Source organism: Eulemur rufifrons, chromosome 2 (assembly GCF_041146395.1).
Source record: "Eulemur rufifrons isolate Redbay chromosome 2, OSU_ERuf_1, whole genome shotgun sequence".
Taxonomy (NCBI): Eukaryota; Metazoa; Chordata; class Mammalia; order Primates; family Lemuridae; genus Eulemur; species Eulemur rufifrons.
The window spans coordinates 21,613,305-21,631,209 of NC_090984.1; the positions used below are offsets into that span (position 1 = coordinate 21,613,305).

Genomic DNA, 17,905 nt, shown 5'->3' on the forward strand with positions numbered 1-17,905 from the left:
CCAGACAATCCCAAACTCTCCCGACACCCCAACCCACACAGAGATAGAAACAAATGGGAGGGAAGAGAGACGTGACGTCCTCACGCCCCCCCCCACACACACACACCTGCCCTGGCCCAGAGGCCTCAGTGCCCAGAGCAGGCCTGGCCCCATCCCAAGACTTCACTTTCTGATTCTTCTCCTTGATCCAAGCCCCCCGAGAAAGGTGTCAGACCGACTGCCTCACCCTGAGGATGAGAGCGTGGGAGGTGGCCCCCTCTCAAGAAAGGGACACAGGAGGGCAACACTGTCCCAGGACAGGAAGCATGAGCAGGGGACTTTCCAGCATTCCCGGCAAGCCCTGCCCAGACTGGCCCGTGCTCAGAGCCCCCTCTTCAGAAGGCCCCATGGAGGCAGGAGCTGAGAAGAGGTTAAGGGTGAGAAGTTCCCCGGATGGGCTGGAAAATGAAGGAAGGAGGGAAGGGAGGAGAGGAGGGTGGGGGAAATTCCTCAGAAAGTCCCAAATCTGACCTAATGCTGACCCAGAGCCAGGGGGACCCATTCCAGAAGTTCCTCCGAGGATGCTTTTCCCTGACCAGGGAGCCCTGCCCGCCACCTGTTGGCCCTTCCCCAGCTCCCTGCCACTAGCCCCCAGTCCCCGGCCTGGCCAGAGCCCTCCCTGAAGGGCTGGGCGCTGGAGGCCTTTCCTCCTCCACGTCCCATCGCCTCCAAAAAAGAACCGTATCTCAGCCAGCGCTCGTCTCTCTTCTGGGGATGAACAGACCCCCGTTTATCCCAGCCAGGGCACCCCAAGGGCACAGCCAGGGTCCTCTTCATTTTCCAACAGGGCACCACGGCACGGCTGTGCACCCAGAACAGCTTGGGGGAAAGACGGTTTCTGAGTCTTCCTCCCCGGCCCTGGACTGGGGCTTTCCAGGACATGGCTCCGGGGGGAGAAGAGCCACCGTCTATGAGAATGTCCCCGGCACAGCCTCCTGTCCCGTGCTCGCAAAACCCTCAGTCCTCGATCACGGAGCAGCACAGCCCCAGCCCTGGGCAGCACTTCCTCACTCAGAGACCAGGGGAGGGAGGCCTGGGAGGGACTGCGGGCTCACGGCCACCAGGCTCAGGGCCACCAGCCACCGCCAGCTCCTCCTACCAGGGGGCACCTCCCGGCAGCACAGCCGCCCCCAACTTTTGAGGCTCTGTGGTAAAATTTCTGCCCACCCTGATCTCAGAATCTGGGCCAAAGACTCCCAGGAGTAATCAGGGTTCTACATGTCCCCCACCTCATCCCTTCTGGGATCCAAACAGAAAGAGTCATGCTTTTGTTATCTTAATTGTAAAAGGTTTATCAAGAAAAAAGAAAGAAAGAAAGAAAAAGATTGAAGCAGCAGCAGCCAGGAACAGATCATGACCTCCCAGTGGGGGGAGAGGTGGCACATGTCAGCCCCCCACACGCACCCCAGCCTGGGCGGGGAGGAGGCAGTAACCCCTTGGGGACGTAAACACAGGTCGGAGGCAGCACAGTCTGACCCGGAGTGGGGCGCACACCACAGCGAGCTGGCTGCGGACAGGTGGGCCTGGAACCCCCGGGACAAGGGGGTACGCAGGGCCCGTCGTTCTCTTGGGTTTCCCACTGTGCAACAGGAGGGATCTGGGGAAGATGGTGCCACGGAGGCCAAGGACCCTGGGAGCCTGAGGTCTGGGCCTGCCTGGAGTGTGAACTCAAATATACGGTAACTTCTGGGGCGTCCTCTCCAGGAAGGTGCCACCAGCACCGTGAGCCCCGGGAGGGAGGGATGCTGCATGGGCCCCCAACCAAGGGAAGCTGCGGGCTCAGCAGTGGAGCACAATCAGAGGCTCGCAGGAGGGTGCTGGCCTGCAGCCCCTCCTACAGGGGACAGAGTGAAACAGGGACGCCAGCGCTGCAGGACCAAGGAAGATCCTTCCCTCTGTCACGCAGGCCAGAATCCCCACGGAAGGGGCACCAATCTTGCCCAGGAGAGGTAAGGAAGAGAAGAGGGAGAAGTTTTTGTGCCTCCATCCCTTTGCCAAGCTGTTCCTCTCCCCATTTACTGTCTGGCAGGTCCCTGTCATTCTTCAAAACACCGCTCAAATATCGCCTACTCTGTGGGGTGTTCCCTGCCCGGCAGAATGCTGCGGTCCCTCTGAGCTTCCGGGAAGCCCTGACTGAACCATCTGTCGTGCTGCACTGACTGTCTCTTTCTGTGTCTGACCCTTGACTGAGGACTCCTCAAGGGCAGGCATATGGCGGCCCTGGGTGCCCAGCGTCTGGCCCAGGGCCACAGCAGGCCTCGGTGTCTGCTGAAGGAACAGGAGTGGTGGCCAGGTGAGTAAGCTCTGCAGGCTCTAGGGGAGGCTCAGCCCCTGGCCTGGCCTTCATCTACTGACCAGCAGCCCAGGCCCTGGCCTGGAGGGTTCTCGGCCCCGTTCTCACCCCCGCTGTGCCCCACTTCTAAGAGGCACCCATGGCTCCTTGAAAGCTCCTTCTCCCAGGAGGGGGCCACAGGCTGTTTCCTCACCCACCAGTGACAGCCCCCTCCAGCTACTGCTGGTATAGGGAGATTGAGAAGTCGGGGTGCACTGCAGCGACCGGGCCTGGGGGCAGGGAGGGGCCAGACACACGTGGTCAGAGGTTGTCATACATGCGCAGGGTCTTCTCCAGCTGCTGGCCCACCCGCTGGTAGAAGAGGATCTGTTGGCGCAGGTAGCTCTGCATCATGTGCTTGAAGTCGAGCTCACGACGCTGGTGGAAGTGGTTCATCTCGGCCTGCAGGGCGAAGCCCACCACACGGCAGCGCCTGCGAATGCCATCTGCCTCGTCCTGCGCCATGCGGCCCTCGTCGCTCATGCGCTGGCTCTCCTTCACCTTGGCAAAGGCGCCTGGCCCCGGAGAGCACAGGACAGCAGGTTAGGGCTCAGGTCCCCTCCATTTGCTCCTCCACCCTCCTTGCGCCCCGCCAAGAGCAGACAACACCCTCATCAGCTCGATTCAGACCTCACTCCTGAACTGCAGACCACACAGTCCAGCCGCCTGGGTGTCTGCCAGGAAGTTGCCCAGACCCTCACCCTCGGCACATCCTAAACCAGACACACCACCTTCCCTCCAAATCTGCAGCATCGCCAGCAGCCCACGTCTGACCTGCTAGGCATATTTATTTCCAGGACTGGGCTTTTCCTGTCCCTACCCACCAAAGGCCTCATCATCTCCCATACTAGCTCCTAATTCAGCTCAAACATCACCTCCTCCAGGAAGCCTTCCCTGCACCCCACTGCATTAGGTCCCTCCCAATGCTCCCAGGTTCCCTGGGCTTCCCTCCACCACCGCTCTCACCACCCGTGACTTCTCTGACTGCCTCCCTCTGGACTGTGAACTCACTAAGGACAGGGCCTGTCCTCATCCTCTCTGTGTCCCTAGTCCCCAGAGAAAGACCTGGCGCACAGCGGATCCTGACAGGTGTCAACCCGTCTTCCCTGTACTGCTGCCACAGTCCCCCAGGGCCTCCCTACCCTTGAGAGGTTCTCTGCAGCGCCCAAAAGGGTCCCCTAGTCTAGGCACCTTCCCTGGTTCCCCACTGCCCATCTGCCTGGCCGGGAGGCCCTCTGGGAGTTGGCGCCTGCGTGCGTTCCACACTGACCCCATGTTCGTCAAACTCACCCTGCTCTTTCCTACTTCCCACCTCTTCCCACTGGATCCCTACTCATAACTCAAGGCCCGATCAGGTGCCACTTCTACAGCGGAGCCTCCCCCAGTTCGCCCAGTCTCTCCCATCTGGCCTCTCCCCTGGAACCCCCACCCCCACCCCCACCCCCACCCCCATCAGTGCTGATTCTAAAACAGCACTTCGAAGGCCACATGGTGTGTCTCCCCCGACAGACCCTGCTCCCTCCTCACCCCAGTCCCCAGGGGCCTAGGGGAGGCTTTAGTAATAACCAGGTGACAGATGGGAGACGAAGAACCTGGGCAGGGGACCAAATTTGGAAAAATCTGAATGAATCAACAAGCCGTTGGTGAATGAATTTCAGTTCTGAATTGAAAGGCATTTGACTAGTCTGCCTTTTAAGCCCGTGGGGACAGTTGCAGGGAGAGGAGGCAGTGTGCCTGAGCCCAGCACTGACTCTGAGTGAGACGGCATCCCCTGTGCCAAGATTAGGAGGTGGAAGGTGGCGTGGAGGACAGCACACACCCGAGCACCTCAGAAGCACCCGCTGCACACAGACTACAAGCTCCTGTCCACGCTCTCCACTTCTCCTCGAGGAGGGCTCTCGAGGGCCTTCTAGATGGTATTCTTTTTACTCTCACGCAAGTTGTCTGGTGCAGTCAAAATGCATTTATTGAGCACTTACTATATATGCCAGGCCCAGGGCTCTACATGCTAGAAATAACTCTGGATGCCTTTAGAAGGGGCAACACCCGTATTAGTTGGCAAGTGCATGGCCAACTGGCTCATAGGAGCCTTTCAGGCAGATAGACTCAAGATCAGAGAGTCTCCAGGGGCTGCGCACACAGCACCCAAAAGAAATGTGCAGTCCCTCCAGCAGCAGAAGGGGGATCACCCCAAGGCCCAGGATGGGACCCAGTAAGAAACTTCAGAGCTGGAGAGGCCGGAGAGGTCAGCTGTCCAACCCGCACCCCTACCCCACTACTGTACGAAGGAAGCCAAGGCCCTGAGGGGGCAGGGATTTGCCTAGGGGCTGCCAGCCTCCTTCCTGCCCCACGGGGTGGTCGGGGGGGATGCCTGGCCCTCCACGGCTAGGGGGTGGACACCACTTCTGCTGCAGTGAGCCCATGTTGGGTTCTCCAGGCACATGTGTGGGGCCCCTGACAATGGACACAGGATTCAAGAAGGCCCCAAGGGGTAGGAAGGACCACAAGAGGAAAGGTAGAACACAGCAGGACAAAGGAACCGAGTTAAACTTCAGCAAGAGGAACCTACCTGAGGGTGGAGACACTGAGCTAGCCTGGATTCCACCTGCCTGAGAAAGTCAGGGTGCCGTGGGGGTGGATCTATATACTTGAGTGTTTTTCCTGCCCATGGCCTGGGAGGAAGGAAAAGCCCCTTTTGTTGATGAGAAGACTGAGGCCCAAATAGTAGGAATGAACCTATTGCAATTGCTATATATCCATAAACAGGGGGCCAGGGACAAGGGGCAAAGGCCACAGGGGTCGGAGAGAGGAGGAGGCCCCACCCTGCTCTCCGTCACATCTCCACCCAGTGACTCAGTTCTGGGGCCAGGACCAGCTAACGCTAACGCACCCCACCCACCAGGCCGGGAGTCAGGGCTCAGGCCTGTCCAACATCCCCCCGCATTCCACGTGGGACCCAACTGGAGAGCTGAGGACCCAAGGGAGCCTTCTGCCCCAGCAGTTCTCCGGCAGGCTGGGCCCCAGGAGTGGGGAGAGGGTTGGAGCCTACTAGCTGTAGCGTCCTGGGTCCCAGGCATAGTCCCTAAGCTCCCAGCTCAATCCATCTTGCCCCTACCTCTTAGAGGTAGTTACCAGCCACCCCAGCTTTGGGGCAGGATGTCTGAGTCCTAGTCCCAGCTGTGTCCCCTCCAGCAAGTCACTGCTCTCGCCTGGGCTACAGGTCTCCCAGCGTCAAACGGGACATGTTGCACTAGATGTGATGCTGTTGACAACTGCTCACAACAGTATGGTGCTTTAGCGTTTCCTCATCTGTACAATGGGATAATAGCAGCCCCTGGCCTATGGTATAGTTGAGGCTTAACTGAACTTTGTATACAGCACCAAGGACCTCACCTGAGATAGCATAAGAGCTCAAGATGCTACGTGCTACGGTGTGCAAACTGCTTTTCTATCCCTGAGCTCACAGCAAGCACCAGCGGCGGTGGCTCATGGCAGTATTATTCCCTTTGTTTACGGAAGCCTAGGAGGGGAGGTAGACGGAGGGTTAGATGATGGCTCAGAACCAACAGAGGCTGACCCACCTGTCCCCCAGGAAGAGCCTGCCCCTACAAGGGCCACTTTGCCTTGGCCAAGCTGTGAGCCCACAGATGCTCCATGGTCCTGGGCCTGCCTCTAGTCCACGGAGGATGCCAGCCGAGCAAGCGCAGGGGCGCCAAGCCTTGCTCCTCCCCCTTCCCCTTCTGGCTCATCTGCCCCGGCTGTCCATCCCTTGGGGAGCCCCTGCCCCCAAATGTCTGGCACAGTGGAAACAGCCCGGGCTGCGGAGTCAGACACACTGGGGCTCAGATTCCTGCGCTGGCGCACCGTCTCACCTCGCCACGCCTCCTCTGACAAAGGAGGCGATGACATTGACCTCGAGACTTGTATGAGCCTTAGGACCGAGCCCTGCCCTTGCTGGCTCTCAGGAGGGGACCACAGGTCCCAGCTTGCCCTAGACAGTCGCTTTCCCCTTGTTGCCCCATGATGACAACTGCTAGGGCCCCCTTTCACCCCTAAAACTGCCCCAGTTTGGACAGCTAATTATAGGGTTATCCTTTTCTTAGGAGACATCTAGACTGGGCTCCAGGGCCTGAGCCAGTGGGCACACCAGGCTGGGGGGGGGGCCTCATCTCAGCTCCAGCCAGGCTTCACGTCCCATTTTATTAACACAGAGACTCTGCCAAGGTCATCTCAGAGGCAAAGTCTCCCCAAATCCCGGTCTCCCAACTCCCCGCCTAGGCCTCCGCTCTCCCTCCTCCCACTGTCTCCCTCATACACTCGCCACCCATTCAGATGTCCAGACAGGTGGACAGAATCCTGGGGACTCAAGAACCAGCTGTCCTGCTCCTTCCTCTGAGAACAGTTCCACTCACAGGGCCAGCTTGGGACCTCCCTGCCCCAGTAGGGCTGTGGTCCCCAAAGCCGCCCAGTTCTGTCTCAGCCAGATTCCCAGCTCCTCCCAGTTTGCCCCACACCACAGGCCTGGGAGGGGCAGTGCAGAGCCCGGACCCCAGAGGAAGCCCTGAAGGGCCCGGCTTGCCAGAGCAGGGTGTGCCGGGCGAGGGGTGGGCAACCTCTGCCTTAGGCTGAATGCATCTCCATGGAGGTCGGCGGCCCCTGACTCCCAGAAACACCTGCAGTGAAACCCAGAAATGGCCTCTCCCAGCTCCTTCTCCCTGGTCTCCCTGGTCTCCCTGCATATGGGTCGCAAAGGCGGGTCTGAGCCTGGGAGTTCTGAGTGCCCTGGGTATGGGATTGCCTTTATGCCCTCCGCCCTGCTCTGGCTGAGGGTCCCCAGCCACCGCATGGGGCAGCTGTGTAATCGCTGTGTCCCAGCCTCCTGCTGCCCACTCAGGAACAAGCCATTGAGGAGCTGGTTGAACCAGCTTTCCCACTTCCGCACAAGGAGACACCTGTCCCTGTGCTCCCCCAGCCGGCCACTACCTCCCCTGCCCTACCCTGGGCCAGAGCTCAGGTCTGAGGCATCATTCTGCTTCTGGGCTAGACCCTCCCTGGAAGTCCCCTCCCACCCCTCCCTTGAAGGCCTGAGAACCCACTGGGACCCGCTTCCCTTGCTTTATAGATTAGGAAACTAAAGCCCTGAAAGGCAGAGGCACTTCTCAGGGACACACAGCAAACTGGGGGCTCTGTCCCCAATGCCAAGACTAGAGCTCAGGTTTGTGTTTCCTGGAACTGAAAGGAGGAAGAAGAAAGGTGGAGATGAGGACAAAAGGAGGGTGCGGGCCGAAAGAAAGAGGAGGAGGAGAAAGTGCAGGGAGAAAGGAGGATGGCAGCTGGAGGAGTTCTAGAAGTCAGCCTCCAAAGGAGGTAGAGCAGGGGAGGGCCAGCTTGCCCCAGACTCTCCTGGTGGGGGGGCGGGGGCATGTTTGTTGTCCCGCATGCTCAGTCCAGAGCTCTGCCTCCTGCCCTACCCAGAGTAAAACTCCCCACCAAGCCAGGCCTGACCTCAGGGCCTAAGGGGCAGGGAGCCAGCCCCACGCCCTGCAGACGTTCTTCCTGAGTTACCAAGCAGCCCCAGGGAGGACCACGCCTCTCCCCTGACATCTGCCCTCCTTGTAGTCCCCAGGATTCAGCCACCTGCTGGGTCAGCCCCTGACTCACTCCTCAGGCAAGAAGAGAAGCCAGGCTCAGGAAGTGGGAGCTGGATGGGCCATGTGGGCAGTGCCCTGGACCCTTGGTTCCGCTGTCCTGGACCCCTGGTTCATTGTCCTGGCCCAGCCCGGTGCCCCTGTGTGACCCGGGATGAGTCATTTCCCTGGCAGTTCCTTGACAGCCCCAGCAGTAACAGGCAAGGGCCTATCCTGTCCCTCCTCAACAGAAAGGGCCATAAGAAGTGAAAACACGGCTGGGCTTGGGAGGTGGCCAACTTGGACATGTCCCTGTCCTTGGGAGACGGCAGGAGGACAGGACAGTCCCAGCTGGGCCACGGACTCACTGTGCAACACCCTTCTATGGACACCAGCTCCTTCATCTGCAAATGGGGACAGAGATCCTCCCGCACAGACAGGGCGCTCACAGACAGGGTACACAGCCGTGAGCGCAGCCCTGGAGCTGGGACGGTGGGAGGTGAGCTTGCGAGGCGTGGAAGACAGGCCCACACCCTGCGCTCCCCTTGTCTGGTCTGTGTCCCCCATTAGCCTGTGGGCTCCTCAAGGGCAAGGCCTGGGACCTGGTCATCTCTGTGTTCCCAGACCCCAGCCTGACACCTTGAAGGGGCTCCACACACGACAGATAAACGAGACAGAAACAGAGAAAATGAATGAGCGGACAGGAAGGTAGACGTCTTGCTCCATAGGGTCAGGAGCGAGGCCTATCCACAATACCCCTGTACCTAGAACTGCACCTGCCACACAGCTGACACTCGACACGCTTGTTGAATGAATGACTGAGACAGAGACAAGATGAGCTGCTCCGTTCTGCTAGGCCACCCCCGTAACCCCAGCACCCAGCAGAGAGCCAGACTCAGCCTGCCTGCACTGGGTCTTACCTTTCTGCAGGTGGATGATGTCAGGGAAGTTGGAGAGCAGGCCCTGGTAGAGAGACAGCATGTCGAGCATCTGGAAGAGGTCATTCTTGGGCTGCTCAGCAAACATCTCACCGACGGCTTCATAGGTACGGCCCGTGTGAGAAATGGCGCTGTTGAGGGCCTCAGAGCAAAAGGGGGGGTCCATTTGGAAGGCATGACTGATGGCCTGGAAGGCACTGCCAAGCTTCTGGAATTCCTTGCGGAAGCCCCCCACATGTTTACGTACCAGCTCTGACGCCACCGTGCTGAGCTGCAAGACACTGTCGTCCATCTTCTTGCTGAATGCCTTGAAGGTGTCCACACGGTCCTCCACATCCTGCAGGTCCTGGTGCTCCGTGGGGATCTGGAAGGTGAGCAGGAAGCTGGCACCCACCATCTCGTCCTTCTCTGCCCGGCGTTTGCCCATCTTCCACTGCTTGTCGTCCAGGCAGCTGAGGAAATGCTGGAAGCCCTCATACTGGGACAGCACAGGGTGGCTGGTCATGTGGTCCATCCAGAGGATAAGCCTCCGCTTCCGCTTCTCAATGAAGTCCTCCTCGAAGCGGCCTGTAGCCTGCTTCTCAGGCAGGTGGGGCACCGAAATGACAGTGAACTTGTGCAGCAGGCGGTTATAGAGCCAGTCAAAGTGTTTGTAGCGCCGATAGACCGGTGAGCCAGCATGGGTGGGTGTGAGCTTGTAAGAGATGTAGCTTTTGATGCCCTTGAACTTGGTCTGTTTGGTGGGGTCCTCCACAGAGCAGGCAAACGGGTGGGGGTTGGCCTTCCACTGGGGACCACGAGGGCCCATTTCAATGGAGTATGTCTCGGCGATCTTGGCCATCATGGGCACATCGCCCAGGATGAAGGCCTCCACTCCAGAGCGCACGAAGCACGAGAAACGGTTGAGGTTGCGCCCCACCACACTGCCTCGCTTGGCAGATGCCAGGCTGTCCTGCCGCTCCAGGGCTGGCTTGGGCCGGAAAGCCATGTGCTGGCTGGGGTAGGCACCAGGATAGGAGAGGTTGAGTGGGGGGTGCCCGTTGGTGCCCAGCCCACCAGCCCGTGGCTCCTCCACCACTGTGCATCCATCGTCCCAGTCATCCCAGTCATCGTCATCATCCTCCTCAAAGCTGCCCTGGTTTGAGAGGAAACCACTGCCCCCACCACTCCTGGCCGGACTGGCCACACTGGAGCTGTTGTACAAGCTCACCTGGGTGCCCAGAGAGCCTGCAAGGCTGCTGGAGTAGTCAGCATGGTTGGTGCTGAGGCCAGAATGGAGGATCTCCACGTAGGAGGCAGGAAAGAGCCCCGTCTCGCCACGGCTGTTCTGGCCCTGCAGCCAGCCGTCCAGTGAGGTCTCACTAAAGATGACCAGGTCTTCATCCTGCTGGATGCTGATTTCCTCCTTGTTCTCACTGTGGAAGTCATAGAGGGCTCGGCCTTTCAGTGCCATGGCTGGTCTGGGTGGTACAGAAAGATGGGAAGGAGAAGGTTCTGCCCAGACCAAGGATGTTCAATGGGGTGTCCAAGAATGCACTAGCAACTCAGTGCCTGTTATACAGCTCAGTCTCTTGGCCCCCAGCTTGGGGTCTCAGCACCCACAAATGCTGTCCAGCCTGCTCCTCTTCAAAGCAATGTCCATGGTCCAGAAACTGCCCTATCAGGTCTCTGGGTATACGCCTGTGAGCAGGAAGGGCTCACGTCCATAGTCTTCTTCCCTCCCTCTGCAACCGGCAGGAGTCGGGGGAGTCTCTCTTTCCTCCCACTTTCAGAAGAACAGTCAAGTGACCTGGAGAAACCAGCTCTGCAAGGGCAAGAATTCGACACTTTCCACTGGAACAATGTTCTAAAATAGAAGAGAATCACTCGGAAACCACCATTCCAGAAACGCAGCAGGGCTCTGCCGTCCCTCTGGCTCCCAGCTCCTTTTGGCTGCTCTGGCTTTGGGAAGCTCTCACATTCCTCTGCAGATCTGCCCCTTCCTCCTTCCTCCTCCTCCTCCTCCTAGGCCATTGGGTTTTCAAAAATCCAGAAAACCCAACAGGGGCAAGGAGAAAAGCAGCAGCCTCCTGAATCGAGTCCAAGGGTGGATGTGTCCGGCTTCACAACGAGCCAGGCCGGGAAAACAAGGACTGAGGCTTACACAACAGGCCGCCAACTCTTCGACCCTGGCTGCGCAGCCGGCCCCCCGCCGACTCGGTCACCCTCTCCCCGCCCCCAAGTGGCCAGCCCCCACCTAGGATCGAGGAGGGGGCGCGGCGAGGCGCTCGGGCGACTTCTGGCCACTCGCTGACTGGTCTCTTTTGTTTGCCTAATTCCAATCCGAGTCCAAGGGCCCCCGTCCGAAGGTAACCCCAGCGGAAAGCAGTAACCCCGGACCCGGGACTCACGACCCCCGCCCCCGCCCCTCGCGTGCACGCACACACTCAGCAGTAGTTTGCAGAGGAGCTCCGGCAAGCAGATGGCGCGCCCGGCCGCGCGTCCGTCGGTCCTCCGCGCTGCGCTGGGGGCCGGCCAGTGGGCCGTGGACTGCGCCCCCAGCCTGCCCTCGCCCGCGCTCGCCGCCCCGGCGCCGCAGCGGGAAGCCAGCTCCAAAACAAAAAGGCGAGCGGGAGGTGGCGTCCCGAGGAAGGAGGGAGCAGCCGAAGGGGAGGTGAGGGGTGGGGAGAGGGAGGAAAAGCAGGCTGGGGAATTGGGCAAACTCCGCCGCACTTCCGTGCGTCCCGGCTGGGCAGGAGCGGCCGGCTCCGCCCTCACGGGGGCCTGGGGCGCCGGAGCGGGCCCCCGCCTCCTCCTCCGCGCTCCTTTCCGTCTGGCGGGCGCCTTGCTTGCTCGCGCCCAGTCGGGAGGCGAGAGGGAGGAGACGGCCCGCGAGCACGGGGCCCCGAGAGCCTTCGGGACTGGTCCCTGGGACCGCCACCTCCCGTCCCCGAAGCCTGTCCGCCGTCGCCAGGAGACACCTCACGCCCCCAGGGGTTCGAGCGCCACGCGGGGGAGCTCGCCAGCCGCTGCTGCTTCGCTTCCTGGACTGCGCCACCCTCCTGCCTTTTCCGTGACGCAAATGGAGTGAAACTCCGAAAGTTTGCAAAGCGCGGGGCTGCAAGCGGGGCGCCAGAGCCATGGACGGGCGTGGGGGGAGGGGGTGCGTGGAGAGACGCGCCCGCCCGAGGGGAGCGCAGCGGCTGACGCCCCCTTCCCACCTTCTACCCCCTGCTACTATTCCGCCGGGACGGGGTCGTGGCGCGGCTCTGGGATTGTTCTGCGCAGCGGCAGTGGCAGCCTGCGCGTCCTGGGCGTCTGTCCTGGGATACCAGCCGTTGCGGGTCCCAGTCGCCTAGCCAGACAGCACCAGGAACACCACTGCCCTGGGCGACTTCCTTCAGGGGGAAGGAATCGTGCATCTGCAGCGACAAAGAACAAACCTAAGCACGACCCGGTTCGTGTTGCTTTTTGCAGCGGCGGATTCTAGATGTTCTGTTCTCGTCAGCAACAGCAAGGAGAAAGAGGCGGCCCAGTAGATAAGGTTCCGGAAGAAGCAGGCAGGGCCTTGACCCTCGGTCAGCATATCTGAAACACTTGGGCCCTGATTCTGCCAGGCACTGGGGAGTGCAGCGCAGTAAGGCAGGAGGGGTTCCTGCCCTGGGGGCTTATTGCTCACCTTCTTTAATCCATCTATTCCGTCTCATTGTCCGTCATGCACTCAAGAAGCATAAACTGGGCCGGGCGCGGTGGCCCACGCCTGTAATCCTAGCACTCTGGGAGGCCGAGGCGGGTGGATCGTTTGAGCTCAGGAGTTCGAGACCAGCCTGAGCAAGACCGAGACCCCGTCTCTACTAAAAATAGAAAGAAATTAGCTGACAACTAAAACTATATAGAAAAAATTAGCCGGGCATGTTGGTACATGCCTGTAGTCCCAGCTACTCAGGAGGCTGAGACAGGAGGGTCGCTTGAGTCTAGGAGTTTGAGGTTGCTGTGAGCTAGGCTGACGCCATGGCACTCTAGCCCGGGCAACAAAGTGAGACTCTTTGTCTCAAAAAAAAAAAAAAAAAAAAAAAAAGAAGCATAGGCCGGGCGCGGTGGCTCACGCCTGTAATCCTAGCACTCTGGGAGGCCGAGGTGGGCGGATCGTTTGAGCTCAGGAGTTCGAGACCAGCCTGAGCAAGAGCGAGACCCCATCTCTACTAAAAATAGAAAGAAATTATATGGACAGCTAAAAATATATAGAAAAAATTAGCTGGGCATGGTGGTGCATGCCTGTAGTCCCAGCTACTCGGGAGGCTGAGACAGGAGGATCCCTTGAGCTCAGGAGTTTGAGGTTGCTGTGAGCTAGGCTGATGCCACGGCACTCACTCTAGCCTGGGCAACAGAGCGAGACTCTGTCTCAAAAAAAAAAAAAAAAAAAAAAAAAAATCCTAGCACTCTGGGAGGCCGAGGTGGGCGGATCGTTTGAGCTCAGGAGTTCGAGACCAGCCTGAGCAAGAGCGAGACCCCATCTCTACTAAAAATAGAAAGAAATTATATGGACAGCTAAAAATATATATAGAAAAAATTAGCCGGGCATGGTGGTGCATGCCTGTAGTCCCAGCTACTCGGGAGGCTGAGACAGGAGGATCGCTTGAGCTCAGGAGTTTGAGGTTGCTGTGAGCTAGCCTGATGCCACGGCACTCACTCTAGCCTGGGCAACAGAGTGAGACTCTGTCTCAAAAAAAAAAAAAAAAAAAAAAAAAGAAGCATAAACTGAGTACCTACTCTGTAGCAGCCCCTGGACTACAAAGCCAAATAAGACATTATCCTTACCTTCCAGAAGCTCAGATGTGTTGTCACAACTAGACAGATGACCTCTGCCCAGAGTGACCAGTGCCATGAAAAGTGTATGTGAGGGCACCTACCCCAGCCTGGGTGGAGCAAGGATCAAGGAAGGCTTCCTGGAGGAAGAGGTGCCTAAGGTGTGGCAAAGGTTTCAGTCCTCGCCTCCTTTCCTGGCTATGTCCTGGAGCCTTGTCTACTCCCTCTAGCTAGAACTCCCTTCCCCTCTCTCTCACTAGTCCCACTTGTTGCAGATTAGCTGGCATGAGGTGGTGCTGCTAAAGGTGTTTTAGCTGTTTGGAAGGGCATGGTTCCCACACCTCTGGCTCCAAAACCCAATTGCACTGGTGCAGTGAGTGGATCCAACTCCCTATGCAGAGCTGACATATGGGTTGTGTACAAACCCCAGAGGCCCAGGTATTAATCTGCACAGAGGAATAACTGTCAAGGAGAACTGAATTTTTGCATCAATAGGTCAAGGCAGTTTGGGCTGCTTCTTGGGAAGCCTAGTTACCAGGTTAGCTCAGGGAGCCTGGAACCAGCCCCCAAGAGGGAAAGAAGTGATGGTATGACAAGTCTCTCAGCCAAGTCACCTTGAAACCGTGTTCCCTGCATAGGGGCAGCCTGGATTCTAAAGACAGTTCAGCCCAGTTTAGAGCTAAATATCAGGCTCTCCAAGATTAGAGCCTAAATATTTTTCTCCAGCTACTTTTAGGACCCTCCCTTTCCTGTTCACATATCCTTTCTCCAAACTGGGTTTAACAATAGCATCTGCTTCCTTAGTGCTGGCTCAATGCTAGACACTTGTATACACTTTATCTTTATTAGCTCCCTTAATACAACTGATGGGATTTCTACTCACCCAACTCCAGTCCCAGTCCAGCCGCACCCCTTGAGGGGTGCCCAGCCACCACCTTGATGGCCTTTAGCTGGTTTCCAAACGCTTCGGTCACACATTTACAGACCAACCATCTTAGATTTACTCCATCTGTTCTGGGTGGGGTTTTGGTAACTCTCAGGAGCCACTCTTATTTCCAGATTTTGGTGAGGGAATTCACTCTTCAGCCCCACGGAGATTTCCAGAAGCTATTATACATCTTCTCATTCCCTCCCCTCCAGGGACCCTTTTCAGGCTTACATATAACAGAGTCCCACAGTTACTAGTCTCAGGAAACTGCACTAACATTTGTGATCTCCCTACACCCTGCCCATTCCTTTGAAAAGAGTCCCTTTATTAAATTCTCCTGTTATTCTAATTCTAATTAGGGTGTGTTCTCTCTTTCCTGCTGGGACCCTGATTCATACTTAGGAACGTCATCCATCCCTCATTCAGGCATCCAGTATTCATCTTTTAGGAAACGAGTCAGCCGGGGAGAACCGTGGGCACTGGTGTGCAGGCTGAGCCTGCTCAAGGCAGCCCGGGGAAACACACTGGACCATTACTGCAGTAACGCAGGTAAGAGTGAGGGCCTGAGGTAGGGCAGGGGTAATGCCCTGGGGAGAAAAAAATCTGGGAGGGTTTTTGGAGGTAGAATAGACTGGAATGTCGACCAACAAGTTGTGGGTATTGAGGGAAATATCAACCCCCATGTTTAAAAAAATACTTTCTCCACTCCACTTCCTCCACCAGCTACTGCCCCATTTCTCTGCTCACCTATGCAGCAAAATCTCTTGAAATAGCCATCTACACTTGTTGCCTCCAATTTCTTTTCTTTTCTTTTTTTTTTTTTTTTCTTTTGAGACAGTGTCTGGCTCTGACAACCCAGCTAGAGTGCAGTGGTGTCATCATAGTTCACTGCAATCTCAGACTCCTGGGCTCAAGTGATCCTCTGAGTAGCTGGGACTACAGTGCAGGCCACCACGCCTGGCTAATTTTTCTAATTTTTGTAGAGATGGGGGTCTTGCTGTTGCTCAGGCTGGTCTCAAACTCCTGACCTTAAGTGATCCTCCCACCTTGGTCTTCCAGAGTGCTAGGATTACAGGCGTGAACCACCGCACCCAGCTGGCCTCCAATTTCTTTCCTCCCTTTCTCTTCTTAAATCCCTCTAGCCAGCCTTTCATGCCCACATTCCACTCACCTATTCTTGTCAAGGTCATCAATAACCTTGGTTTTGCTGGATCCTAATGGTTATTCTCAGTCCTCATCTTATTTTAACCTCTCAGTAGCATTTGACCCGGTGATCACTCCTTCCTCCTGGATGCACTTTCTTCACTTGCATTGGAGAGACCATACACTCCTGGTTTTCCTTCTACCTCACTGGTTCATCCTCTTCCTCTAATAATTCTTAACATTAGAATGACTACAGTGGAGTGATCCTCTTATCTTTTCTATCTATACTCACTCCTTTGATGATCTCATCAAGCTTCATAGCTGCAAACACCATCTATAAGCCAGTAATGCCCTTTCTTTTCCCTCCAGCCCAGCTTTTTTTCAAAAACTCAAGGGAGCCAGGCATGGTGGCTCACACCTATAATCCTAACACTTTGGGAGGGCAAGGTAGGAGGATCACTTGAGGCCAGGAGTTCGAGACCAGCCTGGACAATATAGGAAGACCCATCTCTAAAAAAAATTTAAAAATTAGCTGGGTGTAGTGACACACACCTGTAGTCCTAGCTACTCAGAAGGCTGAGGTAGAAGGGGTTGCTTGAGCCCTGGAGTTTGAGGTTACAGTGAGCTATGATCATGCCACTGTACGCCAGCCTGGGCAGCAAAGCAAGACCCCTGTCTTTGTCTCTCAAAAAACCCAAACAAAAACAAGAAGAAAAAAAACCTCCAAAAATAAATGAATATCTTTTTCCCTTGGATGTTGAACAGACATCTCCAACTCCACACGTCTAAAGTTGAATTTCTGATCTTGACCCCCCAAATCCGTTCTACTTGCAGCTTTCCCCATCTCAGGTTATGGTGAGTACATTCTTCTAGTTGCTTAGGCCAAAAACTAGTCATTCTTGACTCTTCTCATATCCTAGAATTCTTTCATCAGCATCTCACTGCTGCTCTTCTGGCCCCAACCACCATCTTGGATCACTACAACAGCCTCTTCATGGGTTTCCATCCCCGTCTCCTTATGGTTTATTCTCAACATAGCAGTCAGAGTGACCCTTTTAAAATTTAAGTTAGGTGTCAATCCTCTGCTCTAAACCCTGCAGTGTCCCCATCTCACTCAACATAAAAGCCGAGGTCCTTACAAGGGCCCACAAGCCTCGTATTATCTGATCCCCCTTTAATCTCTTCCTCTCCTCCTTGCCCACTCTGCTCCTGCCAAGAAGGCTTTCTTGCTCCTCTTCTGACATGCCAGGCACATTCCTGTCTTAAGGCATTTGTACTGTTTCCTCTTCCTGAAATGCTCTTCCTCTGGATTTCCACATGGCTTAACCCCTAAAAGATAACACCTTCTCAATAAGACCTACCATGACATACCCTTTTTAAAATAGTAGTCCATCCTCACCCCAAGCCTTCCTTATTTCCTATATCCTGCTCAGTTTTCTTTCACAGCACTGCTAACAAATATAATTTACTTATTTATTATGTTTATTGTCTAGGAAGAAGGAAATTATCCAAGAGTCCTGCCGCAGACAAATTGAGCAAGGGCTGAGGATGGAAGGCCGTGGGGCTGGGGAAAAACGAGGGGTACAGAGGAAGTGCAAACAGGGAGAAGATACTTGCAACATTTATAACTGGTGAAGGATTAATATCCAGAATACATAAAAAAACCCTTTAAACCAATGTTGAAATGTTTAAGAAAGCAAACTACCTGTATTAGTTTTTTATTACAGCTGTAACAAATTACCACAAACTTAGTAGCTTTTTAAAACAACAAAATTTATCACCTTACAGTACTGGAGAAAAGAAATCTAAAATGGGTCTCACTGGGTTAAAATCAAGGTGTCAGCAGGGATGTGTTCCTTCTCTAGGGAAGAATCCTTTTCCAACTTCCTAGAGGCTGCCCACATTCCTTGGATTTTGAACCCCTTTCATCTTCAAAGTCAGCAATTGCATCACTAGGACTTGTGCTTCCATCATCACATCTCTGACTCTTCTATCTCCCTCATTCACTTATAAGGACTCTTGTGATTACAGGGGACCCACCAGGATAATCTCCGCATCTCAAGATCCTTAATCACACCTGCAAAGTCCTTTTGTCATGTAAGGTAACACAGCC

The 17,905-nt window shown here is 56.1% G+C and overlaps 1 protein-coding gene across 2 annotated transcripts; it reads right to left on the bottom strand.

Moving 5' to 3' along the window:
- Window positions 1–1,754: 1,754 nt before the first annotated feature.
- SNX33 (sorting nexin 33) lies at window positions 1,755–11,662 on the bottom strand. 2 transcript variants are annotated; one of them, XM_069481604.1, is made up of 3 exons: window positions 9,184–11,662; window positions 8,919–8,961; window positions 1,755–2,886 (listed from the first exon to the last, which is right to left on the bottom strand). In XM_069481604.1, exons 1-3 carry the CDS (start codon window positions 10,387–10,389, stop codon window positions 2,633–2,635), a joined length of 1,503 nt encoding a protein of 500 aa, XP_069337705.1. In that variant the 5' UTR covers window positions 10,390–11,662; the 3' UTR covers window positions 1,755–2,632. The 2 variants fall into 2 exon arrangements, with proteins under 2 accessions (XP_069337705.1, XP_069337697.1); XM_069481596.1 differs by having other exon boundaries at window positions 2,326–2,886; window positions 8,919–11,662.
- Between the last annotated feature and the right edge of the window lie 6,243 nt (window positions 11,663–17,905).

Coding starts and splice junctions, on each gene's coding strand:
- SNX33 (XM_069481596.1), bottom strand. CDS start 10,389: ATGGCACTGAAAGGCCGAGCCCTCTATGACTTCCACAGTGAGAACAAG. Junction 2,887..8,918: donor CATCATCCACCTGCAGAAAG/GTAAGACCCAGT, acceptor CTCCGGGGCCAG/GCGCCTTTGCCAAGGTGAAG.